The 18084-nt window shown below is 35.6% G+C and overlaps 1 protein-coding gene across 1 annotated transcript in view; it reads left to right on the top strand.

Moving 5' to 3' along the window:
• Window positions 1-18084, top strand: part of AHI1 (Abelson helper integration site 1) — a 228776-nt gene that overhangs the window by 104857 nt on the left and 105835 nt on the right. The window contains 1 exon segment of the mRNA XM_017875481.1: window positions 4137-4257. Coding sequence (XP_017730970.1) covers window positions 4137-4257 — 121 coding nt within the window.

Genomic DNA, 18084 nt, shown 5'->3' with positions numbered 1-18084 from the left:
TTCAGGGGTTCAAGACCAAATTTTCTCTGTGAAGCAGGGCAGTCAACTAAGAGAGAAAAGGAGGTAAAGGTTTTGAGAAAACCAAGATGCGTTGAGGTAAATTGCTTTACCCTAAGGAATATTGCTGGATAATTGGTTTGAGCCAGGACTAGATCTTAATTTTGAAATTGACATGAAGGTGTCATATTAGTGATCTATGAACCACCAGTCCTTGGTACCTATCAGAGGCTCAGAAATCTTAATTAAATATAGCCAAAACTTTATAGTGACTGATTCAAATTTGAATACTGGTTTTAGCTAATGTAGTAGTAATGAAGTGGTTTGGGGGTAAGATTTTTCTGGTATCTTATTGCTGTAGAAATTTTTCTTTAACAGTTACAGTGTTTTCTTCCAAATCCCTCACTTCTCTGTCCTGGCTTATAAAGAAAACATCTGAGCACTGAGAGGTCATATTTGAATTGCTCTTTATAATACTGTAGGCTACTCATTGCTTAGACTTCACTAAGCTAGAAATCACAAGAGCATAAGCTACTCTTAAAATGTATAAGAATGTAAAACATACCTGACTTCAAATATCTTGAACCTCACTTTGGCTCAAGTTTTCTGTTTAACTTTTTCTTTGATGCTGGTATTTTAATTTTTACAACAGATAAATGATTTGCAAAAAAAAAAAAGCTTCCTGGATATTATTGGTTTCTTTTTTCTAATGCCACCAGAACTGCCATCAGATTAAAATATTATCTACATTATTGTTCAGATTAGTGGAAAAATATGAGAGCTGTCTGGGAGAGAGAGATGAACTTGTAAACTTTTAAGTATACAGATGGCATTAACATTCTTTCTATTATAATTTAAAACCAACTTGAGGTATCATCACAGCTTGAAGCTTCATAAACAATTCTTCAGGTGAATGTAGCATGTTATCTAAAATTAGCTAAAAAATTAGACCTGTAAGTATATATGGAAATGAGTATTATGTATCTCCCAAAGGTTTTAAATCACTAAAAGTGAAACTAATTGTCAGCTTGCTTAATATTGTGCATTCAATTTTATGTTCAGAGCAGCAAGCTTTTTAACATGAAAATTAACCCCCCTCCGCCCCCGTCTAGAGAATTGGTATTTGCATATTTTCCTTGTCTGTTTATACCCTAAAAGAGTAGGCAAAACAGTTTTATGATTAACTTGGCAGAAGTTCCAGGTGATTTTTTTTCTTTATTATGAATTTCATTAAATTTTTATGCTTTTAGTTTTAAACTGACTTTGGCAGACTGTGGTTTTTGCATGAAGCAAACAGAAAAGTGTGTTGTGAAAAGAGGGTAGATTGGTGTAGGGTAGACTATCTTAACCAACCTTTCTGTTGTTGTAAAATTATTAAGCAATTCTTTTCCACAGCACATATTTCAAAAATAGATATTGCTTCACTCTATTTAATGGTTATTATTATTTTTCTTCCTCTAGATGAAGTAATAAATATGTACGAGCTAGCTTTGAAAATGGTTTGAGTTCTAATTTCAAAACAAAGTGCTAATAATAACAATAATAATTAACAGTTACCCCAAACCTTAGAAATCATCTGCTCTGTTAAGTTACTACTCTCATCACTTTATGGACATTTGAATAGTCTGTAAAAAAATATGTCAAGAAAGATCAGAATTATAAAAATGTTTAGGAAGAACATATAATTATAGGTTGTAGGTTTAAAAAAAAAAAGAAAACAACATTTTGCTTTGAAAGAATGGCAAGTCTTTCTGTTTGAACAGAGGCAGTTGAGTATCCTATTTTAGCTTTCCTGGTATTTTTTGTTTTTAACACAAATTTATGAAGAGGAAGACTATAAATGGCTATTGTATGTGTGTATGTATCTATCTATATATATATATGGATATATGTAGGTGTATGTATGTGTGTGCAAAGATGTGTGTGTATATAGATACATCTTCATTTCCCCAGCATACACGTTTGTTTGCACCAGATTTTTAAATACATTACTTGATATTTAAGATAAAAATTTTCAAGAAGTAAAACTGAGAAATGATTCCAGAAAGAAGTGAATGAGATAGTTAAGTGATAAATATGTTCTTTTCCATTTGAAAGCACAGAACTCTGAAAAATTGGCCACATCATCATAAATACCTAATTACCCTTACTTCTAGTGATGTTAATAATAACTGATGTTACCCCTTGTTTGTATACTACCTTATGGTTTGCCCTTGCCAATATATTCTATTTAATCTATTTCTTATTTAATGTTCATTAATGCTTTATGGTTAACATACAAATAGCACTTTATGATACCAGTTCATCATTATTGCTTTCCTGGCACATTCCCGTTGAAGTATAGAGATTATTTTTCTTATCTCCATTTAAAGATGGAAGGTGAAGCTCAAAGATATTAAATGAGTTTTGTTTTGGTATTGTATCACTATCGCTGATCAATTTTGATCTGTATTTAATGAATTTTGATAGAATTTTTAAAGCTGGGTGATATTTTAGGACTGATGTGGTATTTGGCCCCTCCAACTACTTTGGAAAATACTTTTTTTTTTTAATGAGATGACATAATAGTTTAGTTACTGAGAACTATATTAACATATGGTCTTAATTGACTTTTTCACCAAATTTGCTAACGCTTTGCTCTAAGAGAAAAACCTAAACCAAGATATACTGTTTATTATCACTGTTTAAAAGCAGACAGTAGAAAAAAATTTACAAATATGTAAATAATGAATCAGATAAAGGGCATGTAACCAGAGCCCAGTATTGTCTTATACAGAACATCAAAAGGAAAATTTTAAATACTTGCACAGTAGAACTTCTCTGTATGGTTTTCATTATTTAAACAAAAAAAATGTGAAAGGGGCTCTTTTAATATAGTAATATTTATATGCCATAAATTATCATTTTGTTAATTTACAGATTACGTTTTTTAAGTGAATTAGAAATCAGACTGTCAATTTCTCCAAAATAGATCACATTTTATTGTGCTTTTGAAAGTAATGAAAAGATAAAATGATTGATTCGTTAATAATGAAAAAAAGATAGATTTTTTTTCTGAAATGAATTTTGATTTACAAGATGAATTTACTTATAAACATTGCAAGCTTTTTCAGTGAACTGTTTATTTTCCTACAAGAGCTATAGTTAAAATGTTGTGTTTATTATGCATTTCATTTCTGTGAGATTGGTAGTGTGCATTCAGATAATCATACTAGGTTTTGTATGTTATAGAACATTGTATTTACATACAGAAATTTTCCTTGTTATTTTAATGATATGTTTAAACAGTATCCTAAGAGTAAGGTGTTTTGATGCAATGGAAACTATTTCACATGGCAAGTTAGGTTACAGCTGTGTTATCTGTGTCACCATGATGTATATAAACATGAGTAGTACAGGTGTTTTCTGTGTATCTCTGAAAAGGAAGTACCTGCTATTTCACTAAAATGCTAGAGAAATGTGAATGTGAAACATTTTTACTCTTCCTTAATTGAACCAGTCAAGGAGTCTTTTTTTTTTTTTTTTTTTTTTGAGACGGAGTCTGGCTCTGAAACCAAGGCTGGAGTGCAGTTGCCGGGTCTCAGCTCACTGCAAGCTCCGCCTCCTGGGTTCCCGCCATTCTCTTGCCTCAGCCTCCCGAGTAGCTGGGACTACAGGCGCCCGCCACCTTGCCCGGCTAGTTTTTTGTATTTTTTTAGTAGAGACGGGGTTTCACCGTGTTAGCCAGGATGGTTTCGATCTCCTGACCTCGTGATCCACCCGTCTCGGCCTCCCAAAGTGCTGGGATTACAGGCTTGAGCCACCGCGCCTGGCCAAGGAGTCATTTTTATTTCTTGCATTTCTTTGCGTAAGAAATGCCTAAGACCACTCTTAAGTTATTAATAATGTCAGTTCCATGGTGAACTTTAGTAAGGCTGATTTATTTTCATATAGCTATGTTCTAATTGCTGTTATATTTTTTCCTTGATGAAAATGATTCTCTTTTGTAAACTTTACAAACTAACCATGTACGTGATTACCACTCCTTTTGACCTATCATGTGTCCTGGTTTGTATGATAAACAAATATATCTCATCCAGTTTTTGCATCAGTAATCCAGGAAATTACACTGTAATTTCTGATTTGTTTTCCTAATACAGGTCAACAAAAATCTCTCATTTACTTCACCACCAGCAGTCTCCTCACAACAGTCTAAGTTAAAGCCGTCAAACATGCTGACCGCTCAAGAGATTCTACATCAGTTTGGTTTCACTCAGACTGGTGAGCCCCTTTCTTACTTTGACAATTCTTTTAAATGTTCAGATAGATGCTCATTTTGTTGATGAATATCACTTACTTCTTTAGAAATAAAGCTCATAATGGTCGGTTTTCGTACTTGACAAATTCTATTCTAGCATCTCTTTAAAAGCACCAAGTTTATTTCAAAAGTAAGTTTGGATTTGGTAACGGTAGATACACTGAACCTATGTGCTGTTAACAGATAATAATTTAAAACTAGCAAAACACGTGAGTTTTAAACCTTTATGACGTTAAATCTGATTCAGTTTCCCAGCTAAAGAACTCATCATAGATGGATAATCCCATGTTATAATTCATTTCAAGGAAAGCCAAGGTAAAATACATATTGGCAGAAATAGGATGTAACCTGTAGTGATGTCACATCCCATTAAAGGGCAAATTAACAAAATATGCAAAAAAGCTTGTTACAAAACTATACTGAATCACTGAAGTGAACTATACAATTGTTTTGGCTAATGTTTTAAATGAGTTTCAGGCCGGGCGCGGTGGCTCAAGCCTGTAATCCCAGCACTTTGGGAGGCCGAGACGGGTGCATCGCGAGGTCAGGAGATCGAGACCAACCTAGCTAACACGGCGAAACCCCGTCTCTACTAAAAAATACAAAAAACTAGCCGGGCAAGTTGGCGGGCGCCTGTAGTCCCAGCTACTTGGGAGGCTGAGGCCGGAGAATGGCGTAAACCCGGGAGGCAGAGCTTGCAGTGAGCTGAGATCCGGCCACTGCACTCCAGCCTGGGCGACAGAGCGAGACTCCGTCTCAAAAAAAAAAAAAAAAAAAAATGAGTTTCAATAAGGTTTTAAAAGGATATCAAAGGAAAAACATCTAAATGAGAAATGTTTGTGGTATTGAAAGATGACTTTTTCTTTTCATTAGCTGTATGTTTTTGACAGTATTTTTTCTACTACTGAATTCTTTTAGAAAGGTAGGAAAGCTGAAAATAACAAAACAATTATCTTTTACAAAAATTATACGAAAAAAATTTGAGTATGAGAAGATCAACATAATTTACTTAGAAATTTGAGGACAATATATACCACTTTTTTACCTTGAAAGTATTTGGAACTTGCATATACAAGTTATTTTAATACTGCTGTATAGGTTACATATTATAGTGAGAAAATGCTTGGATTCACAACTCTTATGCTCAACCCTGGCTGTGCCTTTTATAACCCTTATTACCTGCAAACCTTAGGCTCTTCATTTGAAAACTGAAAATGATGTTTACATTATATATTGTTGACGTTTAAATGAGATTGCACACATGAAAACACTGTAAGCATAAGGTACTGTATGAATATAACATATTTATATTATAAACGTGACAAATATGTGTAAGCTAACTTTGAACTACTTTGAAATCTAATTTCAAGTCACTATAATAATTAGTAACAATTATCTCAAACCTTAGAAATGTTTAATTTGTAGTGTTCCAGATATCTGGCAGAAACTAAAGTAATAATGTTGGCCGTTGTTATTTCCAGTGGAGCTGCATCATATACTACCTCTTTAGATTATTCTTTTCACCCTAAATAGATACTTGGCTTGGCTTCAGACCTTGTCATGTTTATAACTAGGAGGGAGGGAACCTCTCTCCACCACTCTGTCCCTACCAACTGTCTGGGAACAAACTTTTCATTCCACAATTCAGGATTAAAAGCTTAGAAGATAAATATCTGATTGAGTTAATATATTGTTTAAAATTCATTTAAGCAGTATCTTATGTCTGTCTGCCAACAAGGTATAGATAATAAATACAAAATTTTTTTTTTCATTTTTTGTAAAGGGAAAGGGCAGAGGGAATAGGTAGGAATGCCTTTGAAATGGGAAGAAGGATTACCACTGAGACAAATTAAAGGGGAAGAGGGATATGATAAAGGCAAGCCTTTCAAACTTCATGATTATACATAGGATTAGCTCCATTTCACTTCAGTTTCCATGGCCATGTAGACCATAAGAGGGATATTTATATCCCTGCACATACTATCTTAGAAGCATGACGATTAAGCCATTTGGTTACTAATATGCCTAACCGCATTTTAAGGCATATCTTTCTTAGAAATGTCATTGAGATATCACTGAACAGAAAAGTTACAAAAGCATAATATGTGGTCCATCTCAAAATGGCCAAATTAATCTCTTTTATTAAGAAGCCAGTGTTTATGAAAAAAAAAATCCTGCCTTAGGAACCAGGTGAGCTGGTGTTCAGACCTAACTTTATTTCCAAATGCGGAGTCTTGAGCAGTTTCTTCAGGCCAAAGTTTTCTCATCCCTCCAAATAAGTGAGGGCTCTGGCTTTGGTGAGTTTCTGTCTTAAAAATTCTGTGATTCTATTCAGCGTTCAAATCAGTTTGTAAAGTGGATAAATAATTAAGTGTTGATTGTAAAATAATCTATTAGAATCTGAAATACATGACTACAAAACAAATCATGTAAATAGAATGTTTAAAATAAAATCTCACTGAAAACCTATCTGAAATATGCAAGTCACATCTGTCGATGTTTGCCTTTGGACGGTATAAAAGAAAGCTATTTACACAGAGCTAGTAAGCATGAGCCCAGTAGCACTCATGCTAGGAGACGTAAGAGTAAGGGTTGATTTTATATATATGTAAGTGGGTTTACATGTTGCAGTGCTAGACTCTGAAGTGGATTTATGTTCTGTTGTAACTTTTATTGATCGTATGCAAGATGAGTTCTAGGTAACGGAGACTACTAGAAAAGTAAGCATTTCTCTTTTCTTTGGTTTGTATTCCTCACAATTTCTAGAATACTTCATTTATTCATTCTGAAATCATTTTAAGTGACCACTTTGTTTAAGGCCCTCTATTTAGCCTGTGGAGTAAATGTTACAGTCTCTGCCTTCAGGAATCTCTAGTCTGGCTAGGGAGATAAGTAAGTATGCACCAAATTAAGTCAGAATGTGACAGATTCTGAAATCACAGTGTAAACAAAGTGTCACCAGAATAAAGAGGGATAGGAGAGCTAAAACATTCTCAAACTTTATATGTTCAAATAGAACTCTTGGTTTTTTGGCCTCAAAAACCCTTCCTTCCACCTCCACTTCCCCTACTACGAAGTCTCCCTAATCCCAGTATTCCACAGCGCCATTCACACAGTTGTTCAGGAATAACTAGGAGCCATTCATGATTACTCCTTTTCTCTTGACTTCCCTCTCTCCCACTTGCCCATGCTGTATTTGGATTTCAGCCAATCTTTCTCCCCAGCTACAAAATCCCATTGCAGTAGTCCCTGTACCTACTGCAGTAGCCCTGAATAAAGTCTTTCTTACTGTGCTTTGACAAGTATCATTGAATAATTTTTTTCTTTAACAGTACTTAGAAGAGAGCTTGGTATGGCTAGGGAGTGGTTTGAGTCTTGGTTTAACTGGAAAAGGTGAGATGAACGTGTTTAAGGTGAACTAAGTTTGCAGAGGTAGATTGGGTCAAATCATACCACACTGAGGAATTCACATTTTATTCTCTAGATCAGGGGTCCCAACCCCCCACCCACACCCCCAGGTGCACAGCAGGAGGTGAGTGATGGAGCTGGGAGCATTACTGCATGAACTCTGCCTCCGGTCAGATCAGCGACATCATTGGATTCTATTATGAACTGCGCATGTAGGAATCTAGGTTGTGAGCTCCTTATGAGAATCTAATGCCTGATCTGAGGTGGAATAGTTTCCTCCCAAAACCATTCACCTTTCCTCATCCCCTGCCCCCAGTCCATGGAAAAATGATCTTCCATGAACCTGGTCCCTGGTGCCAAAAAGGTTGGCGACTGCTGCTGTGGGTAAAAGAATTATCCAAGGAATGAATATAAAAGGGATATTCTAAAATGTATTTTTTTCTTTGAATACAGCTGGCATCTGTATGAGGAATAGGTTACCTGTATCCAGAAAAGCTGGATACAGTTCCTATGAGATGCTTATTTTAAGAACTGTTCATTAAGCTGTTAGTCTAAGTTCTTAACAAATCAGATAATCCTATAAAAATTAAAACTATAGCATCTTCCCTGAGTAATTTTTATAAGAAAAAATATAATTTTAACATTTTTGTTAAATTTTAGGGCATAGCCCATCTAAATGCCTCACCATGTAGTAAGCATCTTATATTGTATATCAAAACTGTTTCCATACTTTTCTAGTGTAATAAAGAAAATCTATAAAACAATAACAGCAACTTGCATTTGTATGAAAATTTATAAAGTGCTTTCATATATATCCTTATTTGATCATCAACAAAACTCTCTGAAAAGTAGAGTAAACATGAAAATCATGGGGAGTAAAATCATTTTAGAGCTTCTGGGACCTTAAAACTTTTGTTACTCAATTTCTGTACAGTAAAACTGAGAATCAGAGAGGCTGACATGTTAGAATTCTCATAGCTAGAGGCAGTCATGTCTAGCTCAGTACTTCTCATCCTCACCATACCTAACTGCCTGTTCCTGGACGATGGTACATGTTTAGGGAAGTGAAGTGGGCTCCCTGCTCACAGCCCTCAGGGAGACTGTGTCTAGAGCCACTCCTTCATTCGTTGTCCTACCACATTGCCAAGTGGGCCCTCTGGCTATGGGTATTACCTTCTTTTTTTACTAGCTTTAGAGTTCTAAGATATATTGGAAAGTAGTAATACAAGCAGTATAACTATTTGGAAAAGGTGGGGTTTTTGAGACTGAGGTGTCAAGGAGGACATCCTATTTCCTGAGGATTAATGAACTTACATCTTTCTTTGACCTTTAAATATAATTCTGTTTGTCAGTTGTTAGATTTTTTTAAGGTTTGATTTCCAGTAATTATGGTATGTAGTCTCCAGTCAAATCAACAGGCTCTATACAGAGAAGTTTTATTCTGTGTTATTTTATCTGAATCCAGATCACACTCAACCATCTCAAGAGTCCCTGCTATCGAACAGGGGTGTCCAATCTTTTGGCTTCCTGGGGTCACACTGGAAGAAGACTTGTCTTGGGCAGCACATAAGATACACTAATACTAACGATTGCTGATGAGTTTAAAAACAACAACAACGACACAAAAAAAATCTCATAATATTTTTAAGAAAGTTTATGAATTTATGTTGAGCTGCATTCAGAGTCATCACACGGCCTGTGGGTTGGACAAGCTTGCTATAGAACTAAGTTTTAAAATGTGGATTATTCAGTAATAAAAATCAATCACTGTTACAGGTACGCAGGGGAGAGAAATTAGCAGGAAGTGTTACTACTGGCAATGGGGAGAGAAATCAGCAGAAAGCGTTACTACTGGCAATGGGGTAGTTGTATCATCTTTGCATGTTTATATTTTGAAGGACAGCATATTTCATTTTATGGACTTTGTATGTATTTTCACAGCATTGCTCTAAATTAAATTTAATTCATATTAAATAGATAAATTGAGTCAAACAAAAGAAAATGAATCATTTTATTAATATGACTTTATTCATGCACTCTTCAAATTATCTTTATTAATTGTAAACTTATAGTGTGGTGATAGGGATAACATGATTTTTTAAAACTATCAATAGCTTCTCCCTTCTCCAAATTTTATTTATGTTCTCCGTTAGACCCTGTAAAACTATGTTAAACTTTTATACCATAAACCAACCATTTAATCTAATATTTTGCCATGTCCTATTTTCCTTCACAGTGAAAATATTTGATTCAAACAAAATCATCAAGTTAGTCAGTGACTGGTATTGGTTAAGAGATCTGTCAAACTAACTCTTGTGCTTCTACATGTTGAATAATATTTGAAGAACTGTTTTTTTTTTTTTTTTTTGTGAGACAGAGTCTCACTCTATCACCCAGACTGGAGTGCGGTGGCACAATCTCAGCTCACTGCAAGCTCCGCCTCCTGGGTTCACGCCATTTCTCCTGCCTCAGCCTCCCGTGTAGCTGGAACTACAGGCACCCGCCACCACGCCTGGCTAATTTTTTGTATTTTTTAGTAGAGACGGGGTTTCACCATGTTAGTCAGGATGGTCTCCATCTTCTGACCTCATGATCTGCCCACCGCGGCCTCCCAGAGTGCTGGGATTACAGGCGTGAGCCAGTGCGCCTGGCCATATTTTGTGTTTTTTAACACAAAGCCTTGCTCTTGTCACCCTTGGAGTGCACTGGCACGATCTCAGTTCACTGCAACCTCCACCTCCCGGATTCCAATGATTCTCCTGCCTCAGCCTCCCAAGTAGCTTGGATTACAGGCACGCACCACCATGCCCGGCTAATTTTTGTATTTTTAGTAGAGACAGGGTTTCACCACCACGATGGTCTCGGTCTCCTGACCTCGTGATCCGCCCACCTTGGCCTCCCAAAGTGCTGGGATTACAGGCATGAGCCACTGCACCTGCTCGAACAACTGCATTTTTTCATTCATTTTGTGTGTCTTTGAAAGTATATACTTACATTCCCTTGACTAACTCTTAAAATTGAGTTATTTTTCCAGTTAAATTTTTTATTGTTTTTAAGATTTTAGTATATTAAAGGTTTAATTTTTTATAGAGAAATGTAAAACGTTTTAGACAACTAAAATGTGAAATGAATCCTGGATCATAATTTCACCAGAGATTCTGTGATATTCTTCTATAAGCTATTGTAGAAGGTAGATTACATCTAAGCTGGAAACATGATGATTCTTGTATTTCAAAGAAAAAACATTTTGGCAAAAATTAGTATTTAGAATGACTCTCAATAAACACAGCTGATGGTAAAAGGGGGTTTCCATTTTAAGGAAGGTAAAATGAGCTTCAAAGACTCTCTCATCTCATCAGAATTGGCAGAGCTTTCTGTTAGTATTACTTCATGAACTTTAAACTGTTAATTGAAAAAGAATGTTTGATTTAATTCTGGTTTCAAACTTCCATAATTCCAGTATTTCAGGTGGTGAGAGAGGTGAAAGGCATTAATTCACTATTGTAGATTAATAGGTAATCTACAAAATTAACTGATTTCTATAGACACATGCCCTGAAATGTGTTTTTTGCTACTAAAATAATCAAAATGTTTTATTATGCAGTTTTAATGGCAAGAATTTGTTTTCCAGTCACTTTGCTGAATTCAATACATGTATATTATGGTGGAAAAAGCACTAGACTCAAGGTCAGCCAGCCAGAAGAAATGAGCCTGACCTGGGATCCCACCACTTCCTGTTTTGTTAGGTAGTTCGCTTTGTCTCTTTGAATAAATGTCTCCACGTTTCCTACTTCATAGAATTGTCAGAATCAACACAATACATTTAATACTTTGAAACTCATAAAATATTGGGAGAATAAACAGTATGAGGTTATGGGAGGTTTTTTTGATTTTTTTTTTTTTTTTTTTTTTTTTAGTTTGAAATTATGCGATTTGTTTTGTTGCCAAAAGAATGGAAGTATCTGTATTTTATCTTATTTTAAGACATGACTTAATAAAATTTGTTAAGTGATGATTATAGGAAAAAGAACATGTCAAAGAGACAAATAATGGATATAACATTTTTAGAAGCATGCCAAAAAAGACATTAAGATGAAGTAATTTCAAGAAGAAAGTTGTCAAGCATCTTAAACTTGAATAATCCACTAGAACACTTAACTTTCCAAACTTTAGCTTTCTACATGAGTACCATCCTTAACCCATCTTTGGCATGTAATGAGATAACATTGAGATTTTCAGATGATTAAAATCAAAGTACTCTGTCATCTGTGTAATCTGGCCAAAATCGATAGGGCATGGGCTCGGTGGCGGACAATCCTTTATTCCACAGATGTTAAAATAGAGCAAAAGTAACAACAGAACTCCATGTGCTAGCCTCTGTTTCTCTTAGAATTTGACCATCTCTAAGATCATAACCCCCAGAGACATCACAAAATCTTGAGGTACTTCATGTAATTCCATTTTGCAACCTGTAGTTTTTCCTCCCTTAAGAAAATGCTTTTCAGCCAGGTGCTGTGTCTCATGCCTGTAATCCCAGCACTTTTGGGAGGCTGAGGCTGGAGATACTTGAGCGCAGGCGTTTGAGACCAACTTGGGCAACATGATGAAGCTCTGTCTACAAAAAATACAAAATAGTTAGCCAAGTGTAGTGGCATGTGCCTATAGTCCCAGCTGCTCAAGAGGCTGAGATGGGAGGATCACTTGAGCCCTGGAGATCGAGACACAGCAAGACCCTGTCTCGAAAAAGAAGGCCAGGAGGGGTGGCTCACGCCTTATAATCTCAGCACTTTGGGAGGCTGAGGTGGGCCAATTACCTGAGGTCAGGAGTTCAAGACCCGCCTGGCCAACATGGTGAAACCCGTCTCTACTGAAATTACAAAAATTAGCCGGGCGTGGTGGTGGGCACCTGTAATCCCAGCTACTCAGGAGGCTTAGGAGAATTGCTTGAACCTGGGAGGTGGAGGTTGCAGTGAGCTGAGACCACACCACTGCACTCCAGCCTGGGCGACAAGCAAAACTCCATCTCAAAAAAATAAAAGAAAAAAGAAAAAACACTTTTATATAGTATATAACATCAAAATGGGAGAAAGGGTGCTTGGTTTTTTTTGTTTGGTTGGTTGGTTTTTACCAAAAATGTTTTGTTACAGTTGTTTATTGACAGAAGCACTGATATGTGGAGGAATGAGCTTCGGATTAGGAGTTAACACCAAATTTCTAATTCAGCCTTTATCACTCAGAAACCACTTGATGTATTCAACTTCTGAACTGCTTGCAGTAGGCCAGATGATATGTTTAGTGCTAGTTGTTCAGATTAAAAATTATAAACCCTGCCTTCAAGAGTCGACAGTTATTCACTGCAGTGTGATCAGTGTTCTCCCATTGGTAAATGCTGTAACATAAAAATGGTAAAAAATGTTGTGAATATATTAAAGCCTAACTCAGACTTACGTGTCTGGGGTAAGTTAAGAAAGAATTTAAAGACACTGATTTCTGAACCAAGTTTTAAAAGAATCAGTCCCCTTTAAAAGAGGAGGGCTGTGGACTGTAGGCTTGAAGAGGGGAACAGCTTCTGAAGTTTTCATATGTAAAATGGAGGTTCTGATGCTTCATTTCCTGCTTTTCAGAAATGCTGTTGCAGTGATCTAATGTGATAACAAGCACTATGAAGTCACTTTTTTAAGTGCATAAGCAACCAAATGTAGGTTATTACTATTACCTTTAATTTCTCTAGCATTAATTCAGCAAAAGTAGCTTAATTTGAAAAAAAAAAAGTTATGATAAAAATGAAGACAACAGGATGAAAACTTATATATGTCAGGGAGGTAGTCAGACTTCCTTAATCATCTGAATTCTGTTCCATCTAATCTACTGAGGACCAAGAATTACTCCTAAAGCTAATGTTCATTTCATTTCATACCCTTTCTCTAGCCTCCAATCAACACAAAAATCTTGGAGGTGTGACAGTTGCCATATTTGGATTTTTCTGTTAATCACATGGATTTTTCCTTTATCATGACTATTTTATATTCTCCTTCCACAGATCCTTCGTTTGTTAGGATTTCTTATTGTTATGATTGGATTCTCTAAAATTGATATTTGATCGGTACATTGAAGTATAAGGAGTCATTTGAATATCCTGTATCAGTATTATACTAAGTAACTATGCAATGATCTGAAGTAGATTAACTATACTTAATCTACTAAGTATTAAAACTTATTCCTCGCTTGAAGACCAGGTGTGGTGCCTCACGCCTGTAACCCCAACACTTTGGGAGGCCGACGCGGATGGATCACTTGAGGTCAGGAGTTCAAGGCAGGTGGATCACTTGAGGTCAGTTCAAGACCAGCCTGACCAACATGGTGAAACCCTTTTCTACTAAAAATACAAAAATTAGCCGGGCACGGTGGCAGGTATCCGTAATTCCAGCTACTCGGCGAGGCTGAGGCATAAGAATCACTTGAACCCAGGAGGCAGAGGTTGCAGTAAGCTGAGATTGTGCCACTGCACTCCAGCCTGGGCGACAGAGTGAGACTCCATCTCAAAAACAAACAAACAAACAAAACTTACTCATCACTTGTGATGAAAGCCCCTGTATCTTTAATGATAAATGCCACTTGAACCCGTGTTTCTAAACATGTTAATAATTTAAAATATGCTTTCACACTTGTCATTTCTTAAGAATCATTTTTATTAACTCTAGTGAATATTAATGTTCTTAATGAATGGTTCTTCATGTACAGGGATATGCAGTTAGTGTCCCTGTTGGGATATTAAATTTCTCCTAATGCTGTCTGAGGGGAGAATGTGAATGCAAACTTTGCTTATTTAAATGTTTATATGACACATATGGTTCCAGTCTCATAATTTCAACTTTTTTCCCTATCTGTTAAAAATAGAAAACTTAGTGTAAGCTTTTCTTCTTTTGTCAGTCACATTTATTTGCAAATTGATGTATTTCATTTAAAACCCTTCTAAATTCAGTTATCAAAGAATATTGTAGCATTTTCCTCATAGATAAATTTTAAAAGTGAAATAATTATATCAACAATGAAAAATAAAAAGCAAGCAATGGAAGACCATGAACTACAGGAAATTAAAATTAGATCTTATTGAGTTAATGAATATGAAAACTACATAATTTAATGCTACCATAGCCAAAGTATGAGCTAGATCATTTAATTTTTATTTTATAGAATTCTGATGTTTACCTTTTCCAAAGCTTTCCCGTTGATATATGATAACTTCTTAATTTAAAGACTTATAGAAGTTATTTGCATATAGCATCTTTTTAAAAAAGATCAAATGTAAAACTTCTGAGAGTTTAGGCACAATTGGACAGAGCTGTTGTATGGCTCTGAAATATACAATCTAATTTCAGAAAAGATACTCAGCCTCAAACTTATGTGGTAAAATATGTAAGCTATTTACATGTGTAACAGAAATATAATCATTGCTAGGAGTTCCCTGAAAGAAGTGTCTGTATGCGTCTGTATTTCAATCTTCTGTCTCATTTCGTGTCCTGTATGTTTTTTTTTTTTTTTTTTTTTCTTGTACTGATGTTTTCTGGCTACCATTACACCTTCCTAAATCAATCGACGTTTCCTCTGTGTTCATTTTTTTTTAAATCTGTTTATGTGTCCTGTGTTTTTCTTTCATGCCAATGGTTTTTCCTTATATATCTGATGATCCTTAGTGTCTCTTTAAAAATGAAGAACTGGGTACAAATATGATTTCTTCTTCTGTTCTGAGAATGGCTCTACAATCTCACTGTTTTCTTCACCTAAGCAGAAAGTATATTGAAAACTCCATATACATGGCTAGCACAAATTAACTGGCAGCTTATATTTAGGGTAAACAAGTAAAGTGAGTGGGCCCACCTATGATACTGTCATGCAAGTTGCCAAAATGAGAATAACTGGGACAGCATATCCACACTAAGAAGGCTACATGCTTCCCAGATGGTTCACGCTATTATTTTTAGAGACAATTCCACTGTGGTTTGTTTTGTTTTGTTTTGTTTTGTTTTGTGGCAGACTGTTAATGCTGGGCATCCTTCATTTTCTGGGGATTTCACAGCCTGTTTAGCTTAGGTATTGTACAAACGAATCTTCGTTACTTCTGGTTTTCATTCAGGTTTTCCCCTTTCCAAATATGCTGATTCCAAATTCACAGATTTCATAGTCAGATGGCTTCTGTATCTACTACAACTCTCCAATGGTGTATTCCTACAGATGTTTCTAATCGTTTTCCATCTTCTATAAATTTGTTGAAATCTTTCATCTCTTCTTTTCAAACTCAAAAGGGACCTTTTCATTGCTAATTCTAGTGGTCAATTCTTTGTTCTTATCTTCACCTGTCAGCAGCATTTGACACATTTGATCACTTCTAAATACATGATTTCTGGGACACCACATTCTCTTGGTTTTCCTCTTATCTCTTTAGGCACTCTTCATTGTCCTTTGCTAATTCTTCCTCTTTTCTTCCATGTCTTATAAGATTGTTTCACTGCAATTTGACCCTGTTTTATTCCCTGTATATGCCCACTCCCTTAGTGATCTCATGACTTTAAATAAAATTCATATGTCAGTGATTTTCTAATGTTTTATCTTCAACCCTTACCTCTTTTCTGAACTGTAGATGTACACAGTCCATTATGGTAGCTAGAGGCTGGTATAACATAGGAACTAAATTTTTAATTATATTTCATTTTAATTAATTTACTTTTTAGGGGGTGGGGGGATGGAGTCTTGCTCTGTCACCCAGGCAGGAGTGCAGTGGTGTGATCTTGAATCGCTGCAACCTCCGTCCCCCGGGTTCAAGTGATTCTCCTGCCTCAGCCTCCCGAGTAGCTGGGACTACAGGCGCCCGCCACCACGCCTGGCTAATTTTCTTATTTTTACTAGAGACGGGGTTTCACCATGGTGGGCAAGCTGGTGTTGAACTCCTGACCTCAGGTGATCCGCCCACCTCAGCCTCCCAAAGTGCTGGGATTATAGGCGTGAGCTACCATGCCTGGCCAATTTACATTTTAAAAATCACATCTGGCCAGTAGGTACCACATGGGCCAGTGCAGGTTTATAAAATCCACTTCATTATCTGACTCCCAACAAATCAGATGTTACAATATAAAGAATAGATTACCAGTTAAAAAACCGAATACAAGTAACACATTTAATAATAAAACTTGCGTAAATGTTGAAGATTTTGTGGTGGCATTTCATCATCATGATTTTGAAGATGTTATTAATAAGCAATTTTGGTTAACTTGCATAGGGACTCTAGAAGTGTCTAATTTTTCCTATTTAAATAAATATGTGAAATTCTGGTAGCACTTAGCCAGAGGTCAGAGGCATTTGTATTTAGATCCAGATTCTGTTCCTTAATGCTGCGACTTGAGCAAGTTATTATTTCATCTCAGTGACGTGTCGTTTGAAGATAGAGGACAGGAAAATGTTTACTACAAGTGAAAGTTTTAAAATACCAAGATTTGTTTGTCTTACAGTGCAACAGGAATAATAGATTGTATCTTTATAACTATATTCAGAACTACTTTAATCATTGAACCTTTTAATTTTAAATTTATCTAACTTCCCAGTAAATTTTAGAAAGGGAAAGCACTGGGTTCTTAGAACTAAACCTAGTAAATGTCTTATGTTAAAATCTATATTCCTATAGTACATATATATTATTTCTAAATATAACTTTCAGGCATATTGTTGAAAACATTTCAATAAGTGGTTTTTATTATATAAAGTAGAAGACTTTAAAGGTTTCAACTACTTTATCGGAACATAATTTATACCGTGGTGAAAGTAGTAAATGTTTTGCAACTCACTGCTTTGCCTCTAGGGTAAAGGGAGCTCAGTAATCAGTTTACTCAAAGGTGAGAATTGAAGGAAGAATTACAAGAATGCCATATGGCTGCAACAGGTGAGAGGGTTGGTTATAAAATAGCTAAATTATTATGACCAGGCATAACTTTTTTTTTTATAGTTTGAGAATATGACTACATTAATATAGTTTACTATCAACCATAAAATGCATTTTATAATTTTGTAATCTCAAATCGAAATGGACAGTTCAATTTTTAAGATAATTGGGCATACAAAATGTTATAAAATATATTTCCAAATACGTAGATTTTAAAATACGTTTTTCTATAACTTTTTTTTTTTTTTCTGCTAATACGCTTAATACATGCCTTTGAAAAAAATGAGTATTCTGTTCTGGCTGAGCAAGATGGCTCACACCTGTAATCCCAACACTTTGGGAGGCCGAGGCAGGTGATCGCTTGAGCCTAGGAATTCATGACCAACCTGGGGCACATAGTGGGACCCTGTCTCTTTTAACAAAAAAAAAAATTTTTTTAATTATCTGGGAG

The sequence above is a fragment of the Rhinopithecus bieti genome, unplaced genomic scaffold (assembly GCF_001698545.2).
Source record: "Rhinopithecus bieti isolate Rb0 unplaced genomic scaffold, ASM169854v2 scaffold_9615, whole genome shotgun sequence".
Lineage (NCBI taxonomy): Eukaryota > Metazoa > Chordata > Mammalia > Primates > Cercopithecidae > Rhinopithecus > Rhinopithecus bieti.
This window is presented reverse-complemented; position numbering and strand designations above follow the sequence as displayed.